Source organism: Perca fluviatilis, chromosome 12 (assembly GCF_010015445.1).
Source record: "Perca fluviatilis chromosome 12, GENO_Pfluv_1.0, whole genome shotgun sequence".
Classification (NCBI taxonomy): domain Eukaryota; kingdom Metazoa; phylum Chordata; class Actinopteri; order Perciformes; family Percidae; genus Perca; species Perca fluviatilis.
This window is the reverse complement of record NC_053123.1, coordinates 9,375,295-9,393,768: the sequence shown is the minus strand read 5'-3', so window position 1 is coordinate 9,393,768 and position 18,474 is coordinate 9,375,295. Positions and strand designations below refer to the sequence as shown.

General features: G+C 40.4%; 1 protein-coding gene across 3 annotated transcripts in view; it reads left to right on the top strand.

Moving 5' to 3' along the window:
• The window catches only part of LOC120569925 (neuropilin-2-like), a 98,311-nt gene extending 81,071 nt beyond the window's left edge, over positions 1-17,240 (top strand). Inside the window, exons 16-18 of one of the 3 annotated variants that reach the window (XM_039818126.1) lie at positions 426-458; positions 12,954-13,016; positions 14,641-17,240. In XM_039818126.1, coding sequence (XP_039674060.1) covers positions 426-458; positions 12,954-13,016; positions 14,641-14,969 — 425 coding nt within the window. In that variant the 3' untranslated portion in view covers positions 14,970-17,240. Of the gene's footprint in view, positions 1-425; positions 459-5,787; positions 6,488-12,953; positions 13,017-14,640 lie in introns of those variants that run through there. The other 2 variants (XM_039818128.1, XM_039818127.1) reach the window with 2 other exon arrangements.
• Positions 17,241-18,474: the final 1,234 nt, after the last annotated feature.

The window sequence follows — 18,474 nt, the reverse complement described above, 5'->3', positions numbered from 1 at the left end:
ATTCTTTACAGAGTGACACTGACACCAAGGCCTGTCGAGGCTAGTGGATGCATAATACCCTCTCATTAACTGTATAATGATGTAAGCACCACTTTTACATTGAAACTCTTGAGATGAAAGTGATTGACAAAACAGCATAATATTACTTCCTTTTACAGTAAGCACAACGTTAAGTGTAGAAAATTATTCCTGAAAGCCGAGAGTAAAAAAACTTAAAACAATTGATGAAATCCAAAGTTCTGTCCCGGAGCAGCTCCAGTGAACAGGACTTAAAATTTGTGAACTCACATTGAGTATGAGTCATCTGAACTTTAATCACCAAATGAGATTTATCCTACAGTGGTTAGCCTTTCATTGCTTTGTCACGCATATCAGCTACTAACCATCATCACTAACATTTCTTTTTCTCTCTCTTTCTTTTTCAGAGCCTTTCCCTGCCTTAACTCCTGGCATAACCAGTAAGTTCTACTTCTTGTTCCATTTGTACTTCATATGCCAAATGTCTGTGCTTTCTGCTTGTTGCTAAGCTCAGCTCGCAGCACTACACTGGCCCAGAGTAACCTTTTTAGTGCATAACATATGTAACATACACCTGAAGCGACATAAACCACACTTATTCTGACTGAAAATTCTACCTTTGCGCAATTACATCATTTCCAATCAAATATATGGTTTGTGCGTTATAGAGCGACGTATAATATATCAGCGTAACTAGCACTTTTACATTTCAAAACAGTGCTTAAGACTGTGTCAGAGTATACTTTATTGATAGAGTGTAATATGTGGACTTTAATCTCCTTTAAGAAAGAGATAATGACAACGTTGCAACTTGATGGAATGGATCCACTGCATTGTTCCAGCATGACTCCCTGCATGCTGGGCTGATACTCTTGGTTATGTAGTTTGTTATGTTCCTCGGTGAGAAAATTACTATTTTGCTACTACACAAACAAATAGCTACACATGATTATTTACTACAACGGCAACGTTGGCAGACTGAGTACCATCAGGGTGTATTTGCACACCCCACAGACGGATACGTTTTTAAGTCTTTAATGGTGTGCACCATGTTGTTTGTGATCTGTCACTAGTATGTAGCCTATGCAACACAGTGAGTGTGACTATAGTGTGCACAGACCCACAGTGAATTACTGAAAGTTACTACTTCACTAACAGTGTTCCTTTTATTATTGCTCCTATGGTAAATTACTTGAGTTTGAGTTTAGTTTATTTATCCAAGGGGACAGCGCAAATTAATAAAACACATGATTTCCCATGGGTTAAAAAAGCCAGAATTAGCCAAAAGGCTATTTTTCATCTTAAAATATGATTTAGGAATGAAAACCATACTGTCATGTCCGAACTGCTCAGTCAAAGTGAAACAGTCTGGTCTTTCTCAGTTTGGTCTGGTTTCTCTGGTTATCAATGAAACTAAAAGAAGTAAGCAGAACTTTGTCCAACCTGAACTATTTCCTAATTGTAGAGAACAGCACACTCGCTCCTCATTCATTCTTACTTTCTGATGTGCTGTCACCATGTAACACCATACAAGGAGCCTCTCTTTTTCCATTTCTTTACTGCCTACTACTTCTTATTCCCCTCTTCTGCCCCTTTTCTTTATGTTTCTCCTCCTCTCCGCTTCTCTACTTTCATCTCAACCAGTCCTTTTCATTCCCTTCCTACCTTCCTTCCTTGCCTGTTTTCAGTTTCTCCTCTCCTCTCCTCTCCTCTCCTCTCCTCTCCTCTCCTCTCCTCTCCTCTTGCATAACTCTGCTGTTGATCCCATCTGAATGAAAGGCAGAGCTGTTCACCATCCAACTTCCCATTCTCTCCTTCATCCTAGGCCAGTCTGAAAGCAGATAAAAAGGGCTTAAACAGATTATGCTACCAAATTGTTTTCAAAGTCTGGGTTGGGACCTTAAACGCTAGACTGCATTTGTTTAGAGACCCACAACATATGATCACTGGTATTTTTAAGGAGCCTGGGCCTCGTCGACACTGAATTTTAAAGCTCAATCAAAGTTATTAAAAATATAGTGTATTTGACCAGTATTATATGAAGACCTTTATGATTTTATAGATGTTTTTTGCATTTGGTGATTAGTGTCCACATTGATCATGGAACACCAGGTGACTGTAAAACTTGAGTATACATCTATTTCTTTAATTGCGTTTTATGACTGTACTGTATTACTAATGCTGGGTGCTTTATTTAGTCAGTGTGTGTGTAAGTGTGTGTGTGTGTGTGTGTGTGTGTGTGTGTGTGTGTGTGTGTGTGTGTGTGTGTGTGTGTGTGTGTGTGTGTGTGTGTGTGTGTGTGTGCGTGCGTGCGTGTGTGTTTGTGTGTGCATGTTCCTAGTGTGTGAATAGATCAAAAACATTCTTTGAATACTGTCAGATACGTAAGCAGCACAATTCAATTCAATAAAAACAAAAATAACATTCCCAAAAATAGTAAAAAAGCCTAACTCAGATAACTGTACTCACCTGACCCATACGCTAGGTATTTGACCTGATGCTTTTGGGTTTCTTAGATTATTGGATCCCGAGCATGTATCATATGACTCGCAGCATGAAAACAGTGTCCGTTCCAGCATACGTGTGTTTTCATGAGACTGAGCCCCGGAGAGAAGGATTAAAGTCCTCCCATGGGGCGCCGGTGAGCGAATGCAGTTGAACCCTATTCAAGACGTACTGCATATATTATAAATATATATGAACTGAATTGAATATATATAAATGCCTCAGTTGTTATTTAGTTTGTGTCTTTAAGTGAGTTAGTGTCTGGGTTGTGGCTGTGGACTGCAGGATTTCTGCCAATATCCTGCAGGTGAAAAGGAGGTTGAAACTAGAGTTTGAGTAAATTGTCATAGACAAAAAATTATTGAAAGATCATTTTAATTCCATTCATTTACATGTAAATCAACATGTCGAATCGACTTCATCCCTAGTGAGGAAGTGTGACTGACTTGGTCCTGAGTGTCCTGTAACTGAGCAGGGCTCAGGGCAACCAATGGATTTTAATTGCAATCTACCTAGAATCTTCTTTTATCTATCAAATGACAAAACAAATACAAATACATTCAATTAAAAAAATCAATTGACCCAAAATCTTACATTAAGGGACAAACTCGAGGAGAACTGAAGTGAAAATTGAAAATGTAATGTGCAATAGCCTGGTAACATGATGCTCGGCTAACACTACAATGGCAGCTTCATTGTGGTGTGACGTGAACTAGTGTGCCACACTGTTGGGTTTATGTATTCATGGCAACCAAGGAGGCATTTGGCTTCTGAAAAGAGAGGGCTGGCGGCACACTGACCATGCTACACACACACACACACACACACACACACACACACACACACACACACACACACACACACACACACATGCATACATACATACATACATACGCACACGCACAAAGAAAAGAAGCTAATTCAGGTTTCAGTTTGACTATAGAGAGGACATTTAACTACTCTGTAAAAGTATCTCATTTAGGCAAGGCAAGAATTATTGATGTGTGAAGTGGAAGACCTCAAATGAGAAAGATAGTAATTAAGTGATTCAGAAACTCTAAGGTTCCTAAAAAGCCATACTTTTTAGCTCACTTTAGAAGTGGTACTCTTGAGAAACATTCCCCTTTGCTCCCCTTTAGACGAAATAAAGGAAAAGTAACGGTCAATTTTGCAGCCCTAGAAATCATCTGTGTCCTAATCAACTAGTGGGAAGGCTCTCTGTGCAGGCTGCTTAGAGGGCAGCTTTACAATCAAAGTCAATTTTAAATCCTTAAAGAGTACGTCTGAACTTCTTTAAAAGAAATTAAGCTCACTTGTTTCCTTGAGGTTCTGTGTCTTTCTCTGCACCTCCCCTTCCTCTGGCCTTTCATTATTTCTCTCTTTTCTCTCGTCTCCATCTAGTTCTTGCTTGCCCTGGCTCTATTTCCTCTTCCTTTCGCTCTTTCTTTTCTCTTTCACGTTCATACCTTCTTTCGTTCTCTCCCATTTTTTTTCATGTCTTTCTTTCTTCCACAACCTCTTTCTCAGCGGATTTCTTTCACAGTGAGTTGACAGAGTATTGAAGTTTCAGACAAACCCTCTAATGCAGGATTAAAGATATCATGGCAGGATTAGCTCTCTCCCTTCACTTCCCCTCCCTCCTACCCTTTCTCCTCACGTTCTACCACCCCTCTCTATTTCACTCTATTCTTTCTTCCAATAATGCCTTCTCTCTTATCCTTTCTCTACCCCTGTAATTTCTCTCTGATTTCCTTTTTTCGTCTCTTTCTCGACTCCCTTGAATATGATCTTGCCCCGATAAAAGCAGCTGCGTCCCACCAAATACAACCACTTGACACTCTCCGCCCTTTGTCCAAGTCAGCCAGTCACTGCATAATCAAGACTAATCTGAGCGCATGGCATGAGCCTCTGCGTGTCAATGTGAAGCTAACGCTTGTGACCGGTCAAACCAGTATAATTGAAACATATGCATATATGTTTCAATTATACTGGTATATCAGGATATTTTTTTGATGAATGAAGATGACTTACCGTAGAGTATGCAATTGGGTCTTTACATTTTGGTAAAGTGAGCTAAATGTGGAAGCTGACAGTCTGTTTTTTTGCCTGCTGTAGAACATACACATTATGTTCAGTTGAATGCCAGCAGGGCCCAATAATTGCAGCTCACTGCTGCAGTAACTGACCATTCGCTAAGTCCCACCCCCCTTAGTTACGGTTGGTAGGCCTGTCAAGTTTTCTATTCCCAGCATGGCATGTATGCAATATATATTGATGAAAATGGCAGATTTAACACTTGGCATTCTTGAAAACAATACACCCTTGATTTTAGACAGAGGTAGATAAAAGCAGGCTTCCTCATTTCTAGCTGGCTCTCATCAGGTTTTCCAGCTGAAATGGCAGATTTGATGAGCTGTTGCTAGATAGCTAATTAAGCTAAAAGCTGCATGTACTTGCAAAAAGTCATGAACCCCGAAAAAACGCCCCCATAAATCGTAGTAGTATAGTAGTGGTGCCCCCTAGTGGCCGTAGCAATTATTATGGGAGCAAAGCAGGAAGTACGAATATGGAATATATATAGGAATACGAAATTCATTTTTAAAAGTATTTCATGTTAGGAGGTAGGTTGTGGATGGGTCAAACAAACAACAAAACTTTCACCCAGGAGACCAGGGTTCATGTTCTGTTTGGAAATAAAACGGAACTCAAGTAATGTAACAGATGTACCGATTTTTACCCAAACCATGATCTTATTAAACTAAACAGAGTTTTTGGGCCTAAACCTAACCAAACTGTACCGTTTCACAACGTTAACGACGTGTTTTAAAACGTGATCCTCATTTTATCTGGTTTACATATTTGGACAAAAATGCTACGAGTCATATTAGAGGGTAGGAATAAATGGTTTGGAGGATTTGCTGTCCTAACCTGATGATGATCTAAGGAAAAAATAAGTTAGTAGTTTGGGTTTAGGTAGCTAATAAGTTATGTGGATGGTTTTGAAAACATCCTACAAACTCTTAAAATGCAGAGTATGTTAGAGCCCCAAGCACAAGATTCAGCATGTGGAGAAATCCAAAGCTTGACACATCTGCCATGCCTTGTTAAGGTTAATAACCTATGATTTGACAATCACTGTCTTGGGGAGGGGTTTAGCAGAACAGTCAATTAGACAATTAACAGATTTTAAGTCTCCAATGCGGCCTGCATGCCTGCAACCTTCGTCCATAGTGCCTACCAGTAATGTGTCCTCCTGCCCTCCAGGGGGTGCCATGTCTGGGATGGAGCCCACAGTAGACACAGTGGCGGTGCAGCCTGTCTCTGCCTACTGGTACTATGTGTTGGCGGGAGGCGCTGCCCTCTTGCTGCTGATCACTCTAACCGTGGTGGTGACACTGTGCTGCCATCGGTACCACTGGGCGCCCAAGAAGACCAGCGGTAGTCATCACCATTCAGTGATGTACCACAACAGCCAACATCCAAATCAGCAAGGTCACCAAAACTCCTACCAGAACCAAAACCTCAGCTATAATCTGATTGGGAGCCCCACCCAAAACCCCCTGTACCCAGGTACTGGGCCGAGTCTTGACCCAATGCTCACCATCAGACTGGAGAAAGATGACAGCTATGATTCCCAGTGTTGAAAACAATTGGACTACATGTGAATGATATGATTTTATAAGAATGCTTTGTTCAAATAAAGCAAAGAAAGGGTGTGAAAACCCCCTGAAATACAGCCATATTCGCTGATGAGAAGCTACATGAAAGAGACACTGCAGTTCCTGTTACTGATGACTGATCTAATTAACTGATCAGCATGCACCTTTGCTAAACTTTCTTGTGGCTGGCACTGGCAGAATGAACTGCTGACATTAAACTTTACCATCACTGGGGAGAGTAGATGAAAGAACTTCAATTGCCAATTCTGATGGCAGCTGAGTGCCTGATTAAAGTGCCACTTTTCTTTTTTTTTTTTTTGCATACTGGCTTTTACAGATGCACCCCAACCTGAAAATGAATGGATTGTGATCAGGATAACAGGTAGACTGCCTAACAGACTGTGGACAAAACATGCAGTGTACATTGTCACTGTTATAACAATCCTCTTCTAGAAATATTGGAGAAGGATGTGTCTGTCTGGCCTGCTCTGATCTGCAGCTTGGACACTGCCTGCCTCCAAATACCCTGTCTGACACAGAGGGGATATACACACAGGTACAGGGAGATAGAAGTCACAATGTGTGCTGCATAAAGAAACAAGGCTCGTTCTCTAGGTCTGAATGAAACTGCTGTTTATTTGTGCACTAGCCTTTCAGAGAGTGAGAGTGACAGAGACGGATTAAGAACAGAAAAGGAAGAGGTATGGGGAGAATTAGTGCTGCCCGTCCAGCCATGACAGATAGACGGCTACATATCCACCGTGGGTGACTCCTTTTGGTCTGTGAGCAAGGAATCAGTGCTGTGCTGGTCTTTGTCTGGTTTACACGGAGGGAAGATAGGATGAGACAGCTTACATCGCAGACCTATTGTAGAAACAAACACTCTGAGCATCAAGACACAAAGGCTCAAAAGTCTCCAACACATATGCACGAACACTTAAAAACTTTTCTAATAATTGAGTCTTGCGTGTTACCCTGAGTGCATTTTTCATTACATCCTGATATGCCTTTCTTAAAATGTGCTTTAAAACTATTACCTCTTCACCTCCAGAACAAGGTTGTGCCTCAGTGTTAAATTAGAGTATGAATGGACTCTGTAAAGTTTTTTTTGCCTTGAAGTTTTTATCTGCCTTGATAGATAATCCAATGCCTGTCTGTTAATGTTCAAACTAAACATCTTTGTATGCAGTTGTACTTTTCTTTGAAGTCTGTGCAAGTTCAAATCTTTTTGTCTGTTTGATGTTTTTGCGTGACAAATTAATAATTTGTGAAAATCAGAATGGTTTGCCTGGTGACCTGAAAGTGTGGTCCACTTGGCTATGCAGATTTGCTTGTATTCAACAGGTGAGACCAAACTAATGCTGTGAGAAAGAGTTTCTATACTTATGAAGCCTATTAGAAAACCACTGATCCAGGATCACTGGTCAGTTCCTTTAATTATTTTATTCACCATGATCTGTCAAATAAGACTGATTCCAGTGCAGCACAACCATCACACAGATGTCTTGGTGTTTTCTTAATCACCTGTCTAACTTTATGTGTTTGCATTAAGTTTTCACATTTTCCAATGTTTACACGGATGAGTTTGCATAAAAAGTGGTGTGACATGATGCATTTTTGAAGTTGGGTTACACGTTATTGCAATGTTGGGAGTAACATTAGCACTTTTCTGCTTCTTGATACTGGTTTGATGAAGGCTTTGATGATTTATATTTACTGTGAATCTTAATATAAAAACAAGTTGAGTAATGTACTGGTTGTGAATTAAATATAATTTATTTCTTTGTAATCACATGTTACAGTATGCCAACATGTGCTTCTGATGTATAATAGTTATACAATGTTTATTTTTTTATACGCACTGACTATTGTTTTAAGGCAACAGTTATGTTGTTACTGTTCACTGAGATGATCTTGACAACTTTTCTTGACTTTCATTTGATGTCAAATTGTCACGTTGAAGCCATTTTGCAACAGCAAATGTGTGTCCCTTCATTTAAAGCACCAAGCTTCATGTAGGGACACCAAACGGAGGCAAATCAATATGTTATGTGAAAAGTATTAAGATGATGTACAAAAAAAAAATATATATATATATGTATATATATATATATATATATACAGTTTATATTAATTTGCTTGGTTTGCTATATTGACAACGTTTCATTTACGGGATTGTTCCGGTGCCACCAGAGGTGCTGCCGGATGTCCCTCATTTTCGGCTGGTTGTCCCTCACCTTCCGCTTCTTTGCGTTGGCATTCTAAACTGCGGTCGATTTGGGAAACATCCTCCGAGCTAGAACCGACAATCAAATTATATTCATCTTTTTTGTAGTGGTGCAATAGTTGATCCGTGGTCAGTTGATCATCACTCACGGTTCAGAATGCATGTGAACCGCGAATCAATTGCACAGTTTAACCATAATAATAGTGTGAAATAAATGTTTACTGTCGCTGTTACTTAAAGTATACGCTGATGAATCTCTATGGAGGATTGCCGTGGAAAGATACAGCCAACACATATTAAAATCCGGTGCTAATAGAAATTCGACGTTAGAGGCAACAGGAGCATCGCTGCATGTCACGCTAGTTAACACTAATGTTACACTTGGCAGCAGGTAATGTTAGCCTACCGTTAGCTAGTAGCTGGATTAAACACGGTTAAAATGCTGCCAGCTAAACGGTGTAAAAGTGTGACTGTAATTCACTGTAGAGGATTCCAACACCGGGGACGTACCACAGTCTGCCGCTAAAACTATGAGCTGAAAGACACAAACTAGCACTGGTCACAGACGTGATTAAAGGTTGCGTTTACTTAAAACTGGTAAACCTTGTGGTGCATTTAAATTTATTGTGAAATACCCTTTTTGCGTCTGTTTTTTGTCATGTAACAGCAATTTACTGGTGAAAGAAGTTATTATTGTTAAAAGTAATTACATTTAATAAATCATTTAAATTCCTTCCTTTATTGTGCTGAGTCGATAATGTGTCCGATCCGTGACTCAAAACCATGATCCGATCCGAACCGTGAGTTTTGTGATCCGTTGCACCCCTACTTTTTTTTTAAGTAAAATTCTCATCACACACTCGACAGCCATTTTAATTCCCGAGCTCACCTCCCTACGAGCACGTTCCTCCAAAACAAGTTCCTTCCCAAGGCTATTTTGCAGCGGCACCGTACCTGCGTCCGGCACTTAGCGCCACCCAAGACGATTGTGATTGGTTTAAAGAAATGCCAATAAACCAGAGCACATTTTTCTCCCATCCTGGAATGCTGTGCAGACTAGCCAGACCCTCCTCCGCAGCGCCGTGGAGGAAGTCCGGCAATGCGAGACTAGTTGGTTTGGGGTTGAGAAGCCCTGTATCAACTTTAGATCCACATCTGTGAAATTGGGCACACCAATGTGGTACTTATTTTCTGGAATTCACGGCAGTTCACCATCTTGTGTTGCGTGCTACACCCCAACATCATTTTGTTCATGCTCAAATCCCCCAGCCTTTTTATCAAAATCCGCTTGTTCCTATTCTGCTCCTTCCCTTCATCGCAAATCCTTCCAGTAAAAAACACAGGAGGGAAAATGAGAGGCAGAAATGGAAAAGAGTAAAACATCTCTCAGAGGAGAAGGGCCCATTAAGCGGGCCTCTTTCCCTCCAAGGAAAGCGCCCAGAGATGGAGGAAGATGAAAGAAGTAAAAAAAAAAAAAAACTCTATACTTTCTAAAGATAGATTTTTCTTTTACTCTGAGAGGAAGGCTAACAGGGAGGCAGGTTGGGGTTTAGATTGAAGGAGGGAGAGAATTGAAGTAGGAGGGCAGGATGTTTCAAACACAAAAGCAGATGAAAGAAGTCTTTTGGCAGAATAGACAGTGTGATGGAGCCACATTATAGTACTTACTGCACACACACAATCTAACAAACCTGTATTAGCAAAGATTTCCAACAAATTCCGTCACTTAAATCCTTGTTGCATGCGTGTTCAGCAAGTGCATCTACTCTGCAGCTCTCCATATTGACTTATTTCATCAAATTGTCTCATAAAATGTGGTTTTGTGCTTTAGTCAACAAGTATTTTCGTCATTTTATGCGTGCATATCCATCCCCTCTCCCTTCCATTTCAATCGACTTGTGTATGATTTACACATTATGTGACTGACTCTAGCAGCCCTGTGCTGTCACCCAATCAATGTGGGTCCGAAATTCAAACAGAGGAATGATATATGACTGTATTTATGTTGTGCTACTCATGCACTTTTCTCTTTCATTCTCTCTCTCTCTCTATCAAACTTTTTGCAAGATTTGGAAAATGTGCTGGCGGCTCTTCATGCAGCGCTTTTAAATCAACCTTCCCTCACTTCCCTCTCCCTTCTCCATCACTGACTACTTTGAAGCCTTTTAATATTTCTAATTAGTTAATGGAGCTGATTGCATTCATAAAACCCTGCAGTAAGCATTTCTAGCCCTCAGGCCATTTCAATTTTTTTTTCTTTCTGCCTGCTCCTCCTGTTTCCTGGAGAAGTATTACGAGTGAAAGCACTCTAGCAGGTCCTCGGGCCCCAACTGGAACAGCGTACGGTGCCAAAGAGCCATCCATGTCTTTTCCTGAATAAAAAAGCCCCCTTTTTATTCTTCTCTTTGCTAATTGGAGAGTGGAGATAAAATGGGGCTACAGGGAGTTTTAATCTCCTTCCAGATCTGCGTGATGATTCTTCTCAGGATCCTATAGCCTGAGGGCTTTAAGCCAGGATCATTAGAAAGTGTTCAACAGTCGTCCAAAGAGTGTCCGAGCATCCCTCTTTTTTTTATCCTGCTTCTGTAGCTTTCTCTCCGTTGATTTAATGTTTTGTCGATGCCTGTGGTGATTTTAGTTGACTGTGAGAACAGAGAAGTTAGAGCTGGAGGGTCTGTTTTGAGACTACATTTACACAATCAGAAGACCGAAGAGATTAGATGCTTTCGTGTGCATGTACTAAGTGTAGTCTTACATAAGGAGGACATTTCAGTAAGACCTCCAGGAGATATTATAATTTTGGTAGGTATCCCTTGTTTGAGGGCTAACTGCCTATTCTGCACAGTAACAGCATTTTTTTTTTAACATAGAATAACGTGACAGCATTGTTTTATTTAATTGGGTGGTTCAGACAAACATTATTTGAAATCATGGTCAATATCAGCAGGCCACTGCAATTTTTTTCAAGATTGCACGCTTTGAGACGTCCGTCTTGTTGGTCAGAATTTATATCCGACTGCCTGTATTTCACTTCTTTGTTCTCATTTGTCACTTTCCGCCCTCAATTTCGGTGATGTGAAATCACACGTTAGGGCTAAAGTGCAACCACATGTTGAATTTTTAGAAAATCTACCTTGAGTAGTAATTTTTCATCAAATGAATCAATGATGTTGTTATTGTTCTTTGAGTTCTTGTTCTAATAATTGAGTTTTTTTTATTGATCAGAAAGATTTTTCTTGTGGTAAACCTGTTGGAAGCAGCAAAGACTGGTCATTCTGAAACATGGCCTGAAGCAAGGGATGAACATGAATAAAAACAGCTTTAAAGTGGTGAACTGCTTAAACGTTCATCTTTTGCTTCAACCAGCTCACTATTATATTTACTTCTGTGCACTTTCTCTGCCTCTGTGAAGGAAAAACCTTGACTTTTTGACCTGTGCTGGATTTCACTGTCTTGCACTTTAAGCTAATTAAATATTGAACTGCAGAGAAACATAGAAAGCCAAGAGCCACCCATACTCCCATAATCAAATAATAAGTAAATTCCCACAACCAAACGTTGGAGAATGAATACAGTCAATTTAGCATAGGATTTGTTGGTTGCTGTAATGTTTGAATTGATATGAAATTTAAGTCAGTGTCTTTTGTTTATTCTCTAATTGGGTTTGGAAGTCGATTTTGGGTCAATTTAAAAAAATGAAAGATGTGATTGAGTCACTTCTTCAATTTCAAGGAAATTACATCATATATAGTACATGAGCAAATATCTTCATTTCATAGATAACGGGTCTTATTTAAGAGTATTCATCTCTTACTATTATTTACAGACTGAGTATTGGAAGTTCGTAAAGGCTTTTTTATAGAAAGTATAGTGTCTTGATGCCACATGTTAAAATTGTCTCATGGAAAAATGACCTTATCTAACTGAGGAAATGAGGCTCCGTATCTTTTTTTCATATCTACTAAATTAGTTTTTCTCCTCTTGTCTTTTGAATATCTATTAGGATTTCACTTCATAATACGTTTTTGGTTTCTTTGCCCCAGCAATAAATGGTTATCAGCTGCCCATATATTGCTCTATTTTTTCTGAGGATTGTAATATCAATTTCCTTGAATGAAACCAAATTGAATCAGAATTTAGCTTCCAAACCCTTCAAAGCCTTGCACTTCGGCCTGCCTCAAAAGTATTATGTGGAATTTTAGCTTGTTGAATTTCATGGTCTTGGAATAAAAAGAAAATATATTATGGGGAATGTGAAGTTAATAAAAGTGATATTTTTCTATGAAACAGATTTGTGTCTTTTTTCACAGTTAAGTCTCCCCTTCTACACGTGTAGAAGTCTAGCCTGATATCTTCAGACCGTTTAAACAAGATCACTCACTCTTTGAGCTATTTGTGTTTGATTTTCATCTACAAATGTAGCTTGTGTGCTGACAACATAAGAAATGGAGTGATGTTATCACAACTTGTTTTGGACTCTAAAGTAGCTTTACTTGACTAGATGGTTAAGATTAATACTGTTATTCTGTCTGTCTTTATAACAGATCCCAGGCCTATGGATTTCGGAAAAGATCCTGTTTTCAACCACAAGCCCCCCATCAATGGAGGTGAGGTTTCAAGTTATCTTCTACTCTACGCTTCTCTTCTGCTCTCCTCTCTTCTCAGCCTGAGGCAATACTGGCTGTTTTACAAGTATCACCAAAATAATAAAGCAGTAGCTCTTTAAGCAGAGGCATGCCCATGGCTCTTCATTTTACTTGTGATTCCACAAGAAAAAAGCCTGTGGCAACAGTGACAGACAATCTCTGGTGTGTGTGTGTGTGTGTGTGTGTGTGTGTGTGTGTGTGTGTGTGTGTGTGTGTGTGTGTGTGTGTGTGTGTGTGTGTGTATGCGTGAGAGTGTATAGAGAGAGGAACAGTGTGAGAGAGTAACCAAAAGTGTGCATGTGGGCATGTTAGTGTGTGTTTCCTCTCCTCCTCTTTCATGTTCCGTGGTAGACAAAGTGAGACAGACAGCTTCCTCCTGGGCAGCTAGAAAACATCTGTCTGTAACAATCACGGTTTACTTCCTGTGTGTGTGTGTGTGTGTGTGTGTGTGTGTGTGTGTGTGTGTGTGTGTGTGTGTGTGTGTGTGTGTGTGTGTGTGTGTGTGTGTGTGTGTGTGTGTGTGCACGTGCCTGCTTGTGTTATTATCCCTTGTTTCTCCCAGCCCCTTGGCAGACACAAGAAAGGTACTCATCCTTTACCCCACTAAACAAGTCTGTGTACTGTCTGTTTACTGCTTCCCTCTGTGTGTGTGTGTGTGTGTGTGTGTGTGTGTGTGTGTGTGTGTGTGTGTGTGTGTGTGTGTGTGTGTGTGTGTGTGTGCGTGCGTGCGTGCCTGCGTGTGTGTCAGGGTGTTCTGCCATAAAACTCTAAATGCAGTACTTAATTGCGGATTGGCTTGTTCATGTGTATACATTCATTAAGTGGATTAGCATGATTGCTTATGCCAACTAGATGTGCACACTTCAACATTCACAAGACACTCAACACACACACACAAGACACACTGGAGAGCACTGTTACAGCAATTAATTTCATTATGTTTCCAAAGTTATGAAGTCAATAACAACTGGGGTAACAAAATTAGCTGGTCTTTAATATATCGGCCATGAGGTGGGACATTTGCCTCTGATACAGTTACATTTATTTCCTTAAGGCTAGACTATGCAACTGTTGAAAGAAGAAATACTTCTCTTACACATTAACCATTTAATCTTCAAGCAATAATTTGCACCCTTGCTTTGTTCAATACACTCAAGGGTTTTGCTGCTGCAGCCTGGTATGACCAGTAGTTTATGGTGGCTAATTTTATCTAATTAAATATATTGCTAAGTGACATTACTTAGCCAATTCTGACTTTATGCCACTTCTTCCCTACTATTACACTACATTTTAACGTTCACCATTATCTCATAATTGTCACTTGTGGCCACAGTGGTGCTGTTGAGCAAAGGTTACATAGTTTACGCTTTATATATTTTAATGAGTTTTAGCTTCTTAATTTCAAATCATTTATATTTATTTTTTTGCAAATCATTTTTGAATGCACATGTACAGTTTTAGACTTCTTGATGTAATTCTCATACAAAGGTTGTCACAAATCTAAATAACATCAGTGTGGTTTGTGTGTGTATATGTGATTGTAGTAAATAGAAGTGTGCTCTAATGTTTCCTGCTTTCTCTCTAGACTATGTGTTTCCAGGATGGCCATCCTCCTTCTCCACCCCATCCTCCTCTGATGTGGACCCCTCCTCCGTCACCCTGGTGTCAGAGAAAGACAAGGATAACGCCTGGCTGTACACGCTGGACCCCATCCTCCTCACCATCATCGTGATGAGCTCTTTAGGCGTGCTGATGGGTGCGGTTTGCGCAGGACTGCTCCTCTACTGCACGTGCTCCTACAGCGGGCTTTCCTCGCGCTCCTCCACAACGTTGGAGAACTACAACTTTGAGTTGTACGATGGGATTAAGCATAAAGTGAAGATAAACCAGCAGAGGTGCTGCTCAGAGGCATGAAGAGGAGAAGTAGGAGAACTCTGGAGAACGATAGGGAAAGACACGTCCCGTGATCCCAGGTGATAGAAATTTTGGTTCTCGGTTTGGACAAAGCAAACATGAAATGTAAGCACTATCTGTTATTTTAATCCCCAGTGTCCCCTACCTAATATCCTGCTCTAATGTCTAAAGGGGGAAACGGTCAACCCAGAGATTCCCAAACAGTGGGAACTTGATCTCCCCTACATGCTATGAGGCCTAAACTGGGGGAACACCTGATCCCAGTCTCCCCTACCCACAGTACCATATCTCCTCCGCCTGCAGGAGAGAGCCTGCTCGATTCTAAAAGCCTGTGAATGAATGAATGAAGGAATGAATATGAATGACAGATCTACCATAGAATATAACCCACCAGCCACTGGAATGAAGCTAGGAAAGTGATGGACTACAGCACCCATGATAATCTGGACATTTGGACCACAAATGACAGCACAGTCTGGTGTGTTTGGTTAAAATGTCGGTAATGGGATTCTTAATGAAGAAGATGTACCAATGACTGGTACTTTGCAGAAGGGCAATGTCAAATTTGTCCTCATCGGCTTGAATTTGAATGTGGCCAATAGAGACGGCATGCTGAAATCAAAAAGCTCCAGCTTCTGACTGTTCGTGAAGACTTCAGCACCAGTGGACCATTTATCGTGGGTACTTTTTACTGAAATCAACACATATCAAGCGAATGCCTATCCCCTAAAGAAGTTTAAAAGCTATCAAACCACACTACTCAAATTAATCTAGATTTCTAAAGGTGAAGAAGGAAAAGAGGATGAAAAAGGACATTTTCTTTCTGTTTGTTTCTGAAAGTTTTAGATATGAGTTCTGGGACTTTTCAAACGTCCATTTAGCCGGCCATATGGCGCTCGCTCGCTCCTTTGTCTGCCCTCGGTCTGCGCTTTGTGAAACCAGTGGCATAGAAGAGTAATGGTGACTGTTTTTGTTATGTTTTAGACTCGTGTCTGTTTGAAAAAAAAAAAGGTCAAGAAAAGCCAGCTTCAGTTCGTAGCCGCCCTGTAACGCCATTTTTAGACTTTCTTTAGCATTGTGTTGGACTCCATGGTCTTAACTGTTACTTCAGTCCTTTTCTATTTTCACACATGTTCCATTACAGATGATCAGTCTTTACAAAGAGTAGAGGAAAGGTAAAGAAAGACGGTAGACAGAAAGTCAGAGGTTTATCTAAATCTAACATGCTGTTATGGAGTCGTGCTTTAGATTCAGTATTCTAGGGTTTGTCTTTGGTATATATCTATATTTTTTGCTTTATAGACTGTATGATGCCCAAATGATAGACAGACACTGTGGACAAAATGTCAGTGATTGTTTTATTGCAACCTATGGATTGCCAAAGAGCCGTGTATGTGCACAGGGGGTCTGAACAAGTGTTAAAAGAGGCCTGGACTGAGAGTGATAAATCATCCTGCCTTTTATTTACCGCTCTTAGTGTCATCCCCCCCCCCTGAAAGAAGGACACTCAAAAAAATAGAAGGAGAAGGAATGACTAAAGGAGGAGAATGGAAATCGTACCGTCGACTTTCTTGGACACACAATCGAGCCTTAAGCTAACTACAGTATACGCTGTATCGGAGGACAGCCATCAAGGAGTGCCAGTGCTGCTGGAGAGACTGAACAGAAGGACACACACACACACACACACACACACAAAGATATACAGACAGAGAAGAAAAGGAGAGAAAAGAGAGAGAAAAATGTATGTTTACATGCAGGAGAAGTAACCTGTTGATGTCTGAACGTCATAACTAAAGGTTTGTACTCAGATTATCAAACGCCTGGTAAGGATACTGGACCTACACAAATATTCAGGTTACATGTGAACATGTGTGGCCAGCATTATACAGATGTTTCTCCCAAGAATTACATTAATATGCCACTATTTGGTTTCAGCTAAATACATTTTGGTGAAACTTAGCTTGAACTTAAAGGTACCCTGTGGAGTTTTTGACCACTTGTAACACTATGGAGCGATGTTTTCTGTTGATGCATGCACACAAGTATGTAGCAACGTGGTTTCACACTATTCCACTGACTGGCGGTTGGCATGGAATGGAAAAAAGCAACAATTTTCAGCAACGGGGAAGAAGAAGACTAGCCTGAGCCAGACCCATATTAAGATGTTGGGTCTGGGAACTCACCATTGGCAGGGCTCAATCCGAGGGTAGGGATAAACGGTTGTCTTTCAAGTTCCCTCTGCACGCAATAGGATAGCGCTACAACCAACCAGAGCAACGCTAGTTGATAGATTCAACTTTTGCCGTATCTGGTCGGCAAAACTCCGAAAACATCTTCCTTTTTTAAGAATGACTTCAGTGCCGTTCTTTTCTCAAAGAAAAGCTTAACTCCAAGTCTTCCAGAGTTGCGGCCAAAGCCGATTCGAAAGACTGCTTTTCGCCAGCAGCAGCAGCCATCTTTGTTTTCAAGTAGCAGGGAATTTACGCGGAACCGTCGCAACTCTGCCGTTATTATGTTAAGCCCGCCCACCGACTCTATACACGATTCGATTGGCCTGACTGGAGTTTGGTTTTTCCAGCTCGCAAGCCAACGGAGAGTTACTAGACTGACCCTGACTGCAAATTACATTTGCCTCCGCTAGGGTGCGTCTAGATTTCTAGGCTAGAAGAAGACCGCAAACTTGCAAGGATTTTAAATTACCAGTGGGAATAAAGGCTTTGCAATTACTTTTATGAGGAAGGAAATGCATTCAAGACATTTGTTAGACCATAACTTTGTATGTTTACGAGAAAACTCCACAGGGTAACTTTAATGCCCCTCAGAAGTTTTTGAATTAGCATATTGACAAAATGCTTATGTTAAACATATCGCCAACTTTAACATGTTTTCCGACAATTTACACGTATGACGATGAAAACTATCTAACTAATTTATAACTTGAGTTGTTATGGTGATGCTTTGACAACTAAAAGTAATTTCTAAAGGTTGTGGTCATAGTTAAAAAGTTGAAACAAAATCACTTCTGGCGTGATACTGGAGCACTTTGTCAGCATGCCATCCATCCTGACCTCCACACCATTACTTCTGTGTGTGCTTTATCAATGTTTTCCTAGCTGCAAATTAATGTAAATCGTGGGAGACTGTTGCATTGTGGGTACATTTTAAATGGAAACATAACCCATGGCAGCAGACCTTGCATTTGAAGTAAACTATCTGCTGTTAAAGATATCACTTTTTAACTTGCAGACTGTTCAAGCTGTGGTCGGGAACATTTGATTAACTTGTCAGCATAGTCAGTCAAAGTCTTTGTAAGATTCATATGAAAATGTTCATCTGAACAATTGTAGGGCTTTTAGGCAGGTGATTCTCTACATGGAAACATATCCGTAGACTGATGGCAAATAAGACAAACAAACATGTCAGCAGGACAGGTGGACAACACCGTGAGGGAGAGTCAGTGACGCAGACAGAAATCTTAAAAAATGTAATTGGAGGACCAGAC